Below are 8,813 nucleotides of genomic sequence, written 5' to 3' on the forward strand. Positions count from 1 at the left end.
AAGGGCTCTGTGAGACCTAAGCTCCAGGACTTCTCTGAGCCTTAGTTTCCTCATCAAAATGAGGATAATACCTACGTATGGTTGTTGTGAAGAATAAATGAAAACATTTCAACACTTGGAAGCATTTTACATATATTAATTTGTAACATCATGTTAATTTCTTACCGTCTCACCTCCACCCTGTCCCTTTCAAAGCAGAGGAGTTGGGCTATGTAATAAAGGACTCAAAACTAAAAGAGAAAAATGAAGAACAAGGATAAAGTTTAACTTGCCTATAAAGAAGTCACAAAACATTTGAACAATTTAGAAATTGGCTTGGTAGTTAATAATTCTACTTAGGGCCTTTGATGTCTTTGACCAAAAGTATATAAATATCCAATTTCCTGGGCCACCTAGCCCTTGGCAGATAAGGTAGAAGTGCTGAACTCTGTACAGCTGAAATTCAGTGTAGAACAGTTTGAGATAATTGCTAATAGATCAGTGGAAGGATGTCTTAGGGGTGGCTACAATTCATGTGGTTTATCCTGACCTCATGGTGGGTGGGCTCAGATGGGGTCCAATCCTTATTCCTTTGGTCTTTGTGGATATAGTATTATATTTGGAGAAACCCACGCTAAGGTGTATTATGAACATAATTAGCAGAGTGGGATTTACTTTGAAGAATTTATCTTATCTACTTTAACTTGCCAACTCTAAACATTTCTGTGAACCACTGGCTCTACAACAGTCAAAACCATAATGTTTTCTGTAATCACCAAGTGATGGTATTAAACCTGTCAAATATAAATAAGCAGGTCAAAGAGATACTCTAAGAAAAATCTTCATTTTTTATCTTAAAGTGGTTTTAAATTATTATTGGCACCTGAGCAATACTTGGAGAAAAACAAGTGTCTATTCTTTTAAGTTCTCCTTTGACTTTAATGAATTACGCGTTGGTGCTCCTGCAACATTGTAAGCATATTTGAGTGGATGCCCAGATTTAGTTCCTTTTTTTAAAAATTTCAGAATATTACAGGGGTAATAAACGTTTTGGATACATGAATTACTTTTGTACAGTTTGAGTCAAAGTTATAAATGTGTCCATCACACAGATAATGTGCATTGTACCTGTTAGGTATAAATTTACACATATCCTCCTTCCCCCTCCCACATGCTTGATTTCCATTGAATTTTACTACCATATGTACACATGAGTGCTGATCATTTAGTTCCAATTTAATAGTGAGTACATGTGGTGGGTTTTTTTCCATTCTTGCAATACTTAGGAGGATGGTGTCTAATGATATTTTCTTTCCTTTGTTGCTTTTATCCACCAGTGCTCAATTAGAGAATGAGCTGGGTTTCTCCATTGTTCTATTCTCTTTTTCGTCTTTCTCCCCAACACTGTTCCTCCACCCCACCCAATTCTGAAAAGGAAATGCAGTCATGCACTGCATAACAACTTTTTGGTTGACAATAGACCACATATATGACAGTGGTCCCATGAGATTATAATACCATATTTTTACTGTACCTTTTCTATGTTTAGATATGTCTACATACACAAAACCCACTATGTGTTACTTACCAAATTGTATTACAATTGCCTATAGTATTCAGTACAGTCACATGCTGTAGCAAGAGACCTCAAACTTTTTAAACAGGGGGCCAGTTCACTGTCCCTCAGACCATTGGAGGGCCGTTGGAGAGTGCGGTGCACATTCCACACATGTGCACTGTGGGCCCAGGATGAGTCGACTGCTAAGCAGGACAGGCAGCGGCGGCAAAAACACCAGGCGGCCGGGTAAATGTCCATAGGCCGTAGTTTGAGGACTCTGGCATAGAGGTTTGTATCCTAGGAGCAGTAGGCCATACCATATAGCCTAAGTGTGAGTAGGGTTGTTTACAGCCTGTGATGTTCTCACAGAAAGGAAATCTCCTAACAACCCATTTCTCAGAACATATGCCCATCATCAAGCAACGCATGACTGTTTAACATTTTGTTAAATCTCCACATGGTTTACTCCTTGAGTTGGTATTGTTAAGAGTAGCCAGGTACTTCAGAAAGCTTGATAAGGTATTGTAATTTTGATATAGTATTTGAGACCTACCTATAACAATGTTGTCATTGTGTGCCTATTTATATTGTCTGAAGGGTATTTATTTACAGTTTCTGCTATTTTATTTTCTGGGAAAGGGTAGGCTAAAGTGCTTTTTGTTCTTTGCCATCCAGGAACTTTTAAAATAATATTTATTCATTGTAACTATGGTCAGCATAGAGGGGGTAACTGCTACTGCTCTCTTGGATTTTCGGATGATTTGAAGCAGCAGGTTATTCCCCCCCTCCCTTTTCTCCTTCTCTATCTGTGTCTCAATATGTAATGCCTTTTGGAAATGGGATTAAGGAGGGAAGATAATAGAATATGTGTTTGTCTTTTTGCTCTATTTTTGTTTTTCTCAGATTGAAAATAAAGGATTAAAAAAAGAATCACAGCTGTTTCTGATATAAGCTGCTAGGTATTAAACAGCTCAAATACCTCTGCCATGGTTGTTACAACTTTCTTCTATTATGCTAAGAGAAACAGACATCATAATCCTCGCTATCTGTGGGTTAACTGTGCCTTTTGAAAATGGGATTAAAAATGCTAATTACCGTGTATCCTTTCAACTCTTAGCTGAAAAATATCAAAGTCTGATTACTATTCTGAAATAGGAATCCCAAGCCTCATTCTAGGAATTCAAACCTTCTCTGGCCAGGGAAAATATTATTTAATAATTAATGATAGAACTCTATTTTAAGTACAAGCAGCCTCTACCAATTGATTAGAGTTTCCCTGCAAAAAGAAATATATTTTTTATTCTTGGTCTACAATCTAGGATTTGAAGAGACTTTAATCCTTGCACTGTTTAGTTTCAAAATAGGACCTGGTTATTGGTCTGTTTGAATTTTAGTAAGCATATATAATTCAGGAGGACAAAACCAAGAACAAATCAATGGAGAAATATCAATCATTATATTGGTACAAAGTTCTTCATTTGTTCGTATAAAGCATTCATAGTTGGGCCTTCTTCCAGGAAGGAGTATGCCTTCTTCATAATTTCAAGTTTTAGGAAAATGAGTTCCCCAGAATGCTAGAGGCAGAGTTGTAGAGGCAGTAGTGGATGACTGGCTTCACTGTCCCATTCCCTGCTGATGCCAGCATCTCTCAGGAACTCAAGAGCCTAGTTGTGTTCACATTCCCTAAAGGAAGACATGTGGATTGTTGGTATCTATTCTTCCAGAATGATGCTGTAAACACTGAATATGAAATGCAGTAAGAATTGAGCTATCTGTGTACAGCATGTCACTTCCTTGGGCTAGTTTCATCAGCAGTTAGGAAATCCCCAGTAGGGACTTTGTATCCTGGAAAATGCCACACTGAGATGTGCTGCATCTGCTTTTTTTTTCTCTGTGGGTACCTTGTTTTCAGTAACATTTTGTCTCCTTGCCTAACTTCATTAGTGTGTGCACATGTGTGCAGGTGTTTACAGTCTTTTCCCAATGATCTGTAACTCACCAAAAGTCACCTGTTTTCCTCAAAATTCCCCTTAGCAGTAAATTTCTTTCTTAAAGAAGGATAAAGGGAAGAGATGTGCACATAATTATCCTTTTTCAAAAATAAAAAACTTTCTAGGTAAAAGTATTTCTGAAGTTTGTTACTATAAAATTCTAATTAAATAATTGACTTTTGTAGCTATAAATTGCCATTACCAGTTTTTAATGGATGTTCCCCCCATGTTTATCTTCCAGTGGCAATAAAATGCAGTAAAAACAAACCCAGTCCCCAAGAAGCTGTTCAAGTGCTTTCTTCGGTTCGACTCAATTTACGGGGCTTATTATCTAAAGCTAAGGTGAGCATGACATGGGAATTAATTAGAATTGTCATATAGGAAAAAGTCATTAATATCAGCTTATTGCTCCTAAATCTTTTATATCAGGGATAATTTTAGGCACATGTTATATTTTAGATGACAACCCCCAGGTGGTTGGGTGTGTGGGTAAGGATATTATCGGCCCAATGGCTAGGCCACCCTAAACATGGGTAACTTAGGAGTCTTTGAAATTAATGTTTACAATCCAGACCTTAATGCTTTCTTTAAATTAAAACACTGCTCTTCTCATTTTCCCCAAAGTGTGGCATATGTATCACTGGTGGCACTTGGGTAAACTTTTGATTTGCATATATATTTATTTCAATACACATTACAAAAAAATAGAACTAGCTTATGTGTTTCATTTACAGTAGTAGAGTAATGGTTTTTCTAAAAAAGACTTATTTAAGTAAAATAAAATTTTATTTAGATAAAAATATTAAGTAGGTGGTATAGGGGTTTGAATAGTCACCCATCTATTATTAAGGTAGATGGGTGACTCAGGTTTGACAACTGAAGCATACCATTATTTCACATATATCAAGTTGTAGTCCAGTGCTGGATGGAGATGCCTAAGAATCACTTAGGGAGCTTTTTCTTGAAGACTGGATTCTTGGGTTTTGTCTGTGACAGATGTAGATTCAGGTCTGGGATGGAGCCCAGGAAATCTGTTAACTTTCCTAGGTGATTTTAATATGCAGTGAGATTTGGATTGTATTATACTTCTGGAAGCAAAATTTAATGCATGTAACTTCTAGCATAATTTATCTGCATGCTACACAGGAGAACTGTGTTTTCTCCTAGCTTGGCTGCACAACTTCAGAATTATGTGTCTCTCAGAAATCTGCAAGAGCTTTCTCAAAGTCAGAGCAAGCTTTTTCTATGATTTTCTTTCCCAAACTGTGAGCTAAGTTTCCTACTTTTCATTAGATCATTAACCTATCCATAATTGTTTATTTCTTCAGGAATTACTCCTCCAGCTCCCTTATCTCTGTGCAAAGCTTTTTTTTTTTTTTTTTTTTTGAGACAGAGTCTCACTTTGTTGCCCAGGCTAGAGTGAGTGCCGTGGCGTCAGCCTACCTCACAGCAACCTCAATCTCTTGGGCTCAAGCGATCCTACTGCCTCAGCCTCCCAAGTAGCTGGGACTACAGGCATGCACCACCATGCCCGGCTAATTTTTTGTATATATATTTTTAGTTGGTCAATTAATTTCTTTCTATTTTTAGTAGAGACCGGGTCTTGCTCAGGCTGGTTTTGAACTCCCGACCTCGAACAATCCGCCCACCTCAGCCTTCCAGAGTGCTAGGATTACAGGCATGAGCCACCATGCCTGGCCCAAAGCTTTTTCTTATAAGTTATTATGTTTACATAAATCTGTACTTACATGTCTTAAATAGTATTATCTATGCAGGTACTGGACATTCTTCTGTATTGGGGTAGATGCCCAAATGTTGAGAACGAAGCCTCAGATCATCATCTATGTTTAGGTTTTATTCTCGTTAGATCCCAACTGGATCATTCAAAAATGGGAAAATTGCCTCCCAACACCTCCTTTGAAACATGTTTTCATATACAATATTTGGGAACTTCTGGTTTTGTAGTAGATCATATTACCTTTTCTATACCTTTTCTGTTTTTTTTTTTTAATGAATTGGGTTTGCTAAACTGAATTGCATTCCCCCAAAAAAAATCTGTTTTAGAATGCTTTCAAAAGTGAAAATGAATTAAGATAACTGTAAGTAGCTTGCAGTAGGTGTGGTTTACATGAATCTCTGGTCTTGCTAGGCCAGGGACTTCATGGAAATAAGTTCCTACCTAGAACCTAGAGATTAACCTAAGAGATCATCCATTCCATGCTCTCCCAGGACAAAGTGACTCCTTTGCCTTTAGCGCCCTGTCTTTTGCTGCTAAGAGTGGCATGAGGGGGCTGTTCATGAGAGTCCTAGAGAGCATGGACACAGAACACATTTTATCACTTATACTCTTTGAGACAATCAGCAAATTATTCATTCTTTGTAAACATCAGTTTCTCTGTGCTTCCTCCTTACCTCATAGGGAAGTGATACAGATTCATTAGGGTTTGTAGGCACTGTAATTCTTAGTTTTAGAAAAGAAAATACACACACACACACACATACACTATGTGAAGCCAAGTTATTTTCCTGAAAGGTGTTGTCTCTACTGATCACGTTACAGCAATTCTTATGTCATTCTGTTAGGAAATGCTGTACAGATCATCTAGTCAAAGCTGATGAAAAAGATATGTCAAGCTAAGTAAATTGTATTTCTGATTAAAACACATACACATGGTCACATGTATACACACACACACACACACAATGTGGTCATAAAATCCTGAAACTGATTTTCTTGGGTGCTTATATTGGCTCAGCAGGCAGTTCCTGGAGAGGCATTTCAAAATATTTTTAGTTTGGGTAGTATTGAAGTATGTTGCAATAAACCTCCTAAGGCAATTCCTTTTCCAGGGAGAGAGCACATTTATTTTTATTTTGCTGGGCATTTTTGCTTTTGCCAAATCTTGATAATCTGTGGTCTTTGAGGCATAAACCAAAATTAATTTTCAAATAAGTAGCATAAAAAAGTATGATTTATATTAATTGAATATAAAATATATTTGTTTTGCTTGCATACACAATAGATAAATTGGTTTGGTTTGGTCAAATAATGTCTGTTCATCCAAAAACCACCCTATATCATTGAAATGAATAACCAGTAATTAGGCAGCTGCTCTGAAGAGCAGAGCTCATTTGAATTTATAAGTTCAGGCATGTTGTTTTGATTTATTGTTTAATTATTGCAACTAGTACATTTCTAGGATGATGAACAGAAAAAATGCTACCATTGCTATTATAATTTTATGGTATTATTATACAAAGGGCATTTTAACTCTATACTCTGTATCTATTTTAAAGAAATTTTCCTTGTTTTGATGGTTCTGCTTTTTTATGTTGCAGCAACTTTTTACAGATGTGGCCAGTGGAGAAATTTCCCGGGAATTAGCTGATGAAATAACAGCTATGGACACTTTAGTAATAGAGCTCCAAGACCTAAGCAACCAGTTTCGAAATCAGTATTGACCATGCTGGGGGCAGTTTCTGGAAAAGGTGCTTTCACCTTCTGGTGAAAGATATACTTGTGTATCTGAAATACAAGATACTGATTTTTAAAATAAATTTCCGTTTTATGGCTAACATTCTTGTTTTTGTGATATTTCTAAATGTGTGTCCTTTCTGAAGTACATTAAATAAATTTCTTTAGGCCTAGTTACAGTTGAATTCAGTATTTTCATTATTCCTGAGGTATTTTGGCACAAAGAGCAAATACATTACTTTTCTTTTTAGCATAGAGTTTATTCTCTTTCAGCCTATCATGGATTGGATCGTTCTTTGGAAAACCTTGTTCTGAACAGAAAAAAAAAATCACATGGTACAAGTTTTTGGAATCATTAGATTAGCTGCTTTGTTGTTCAAATTGATAAAAGAGAGGATTTGGTGATGGAAATGTTTGTGCTTCTGAGATTTTGTGTTTATGCCAGAAAGATACAACCTTGGCTGAATTGGAAATGTGAGCATGGATTAACTTCTAAGTCAAGAAAATGTAAGAAGAAAAAGTGGCATAACCCAAATTTTGACTCAGCCATTAACCACTGGTAACCAGGCTGTTACTGCCAGCCCTAAAGATGGTTGTTTAATTAGGTTATTGTGGGTGAAGACAGCTATAAATGGTGCCATATTACAGAAATGCTAAAGTAAAATACTTTCTTAGTCTATGGGAAAAAAAATATTGAAGGCAGCAGCTGAGCTTAATAATCTTAGTACAAAAGTCACAGTGAGGAATTCTAAATCCTGGCTTGAGTTGCTGAATTTTGGGTCCCATGCATAAATCACTTGACCCTTGTTTTTTTCCATGTTCTTACTTATAAGATGTGAATAATTACTACTCCTAGCTTCTTTGTGAGTTTCAACTGCCTCTGGAAATTTAAAAATTCATCATAAATATATTCTTGAACATTAAAAAACAGTCTTTAAAAAATTCTTTCATTAATGAATTTTGGTTTTGAATGCTTACCAGTGCTGAATGCTCTCTTTCCTTAACCACCTGCTTCTCTTTTCTATTATCATACTAGCCTAAAAAAATGTTGATATGCCCCCAAAGCAGTTTCTCTTACAGAAGAGATAATACCTGTGAGAAAGATCAATAAAATGAGGTAGTAACATGAGTTAACTTAAGGCTCTTAAATCTTTTATAGAAGCCATTAAGAAATAGGTAGGTAAACAGATGATGGATGGATGGATGGTTGAGTGGATGGATGAAACAAAGTTTTAAGATTAACTCTTTTTGTCAGTACCAAGCTGTGAACTCCAATAGAAAAGGGTTAGAAAAGATACTGAAAAGGGCAAAGATTTCAAGAAGCAAGTGGAAGGCTCAAGTAGAGTTTCATAGTTTTAGAAGTTTCTGGTTCTCAGTTTGCTTTCCTTTGGGTTCGAGGTAGAACGTCAGTGACTGTGAGCTGTCACAAGAGGGTTATTTACTTCCTGTCCTGTTCTCCAGTGCGTGCGGGACCAAAGTCCAGGATGCTGCCCTGTATCCTCTTTTATCTTGGAATGATCTCACAAAAGGAAGAATTATTAGATATATTCTCTTTTAAAGACATAGACCTATTATATTTAATAATCTTACTTCTGTGAATATTTAACATAATCGAATATGTATGAGGGGATAAATTAGGAAAAAGCCTGCAGGTTTCTAATCAAAACCTCATCTCTACCACCTGCTAACATTTAATACTTAACACTTAGGTACTTGATTTCTTCATCCATAAAATAGGTGTGGTAGTAGTACCTTCCATCAAGTTCTTCCTATCTCTTACAACACTTTCACCCAGCTTCAGAGTTACTAA

At 36.4% G+C, this 8,813-nt stretch overlaps 1 protein-coding gene across 1 annotated transcript in view; it reads left to right on the top strand.

Annotated features, from left to right (window-relative positions):
- TTC27 (tetratricopeptide repeat domain 27) overlaps positions 1 to 7,106 on the top strand; it is a 148,884-nt gene extending 141,778 nt beyond the window's left edge. The window contains exons 19-20 of the mRNA XM_012788392.2: positions 3,770 to 3,870; positions 6,868 to 7,106. Coding sequence (XP_012643846.1) covers positions 3,770 to 3,870; positions 6,868 to 6,990 — 224 coding nt within the window. The 3' untranslated portion in view covers positions 6,991 to 7,106. The remainder of the gene's footprint in view (positions 1 to 3,769; positions 3,871 to 6,867) is intronic.
- The last annotated feature ends 1,707 nt before the right edge of the window (positions 7,107 to 8,813 follow it).

Source organism: Microcebus murinus, chromosome 3 (genome assembly GCF_040939455.1).
Source record: "Microcebus murinus isolate Inina chromosome 3, M.murinus_Inina_mat1.0, whole genome shotgun sequence".
Classification (NCBI taxonomy): Eukaryota; Metazoa; Chordata; class Mammalia; order Primates; family Cheirogaleidae; genus Microcebus; species Microcebus murinus.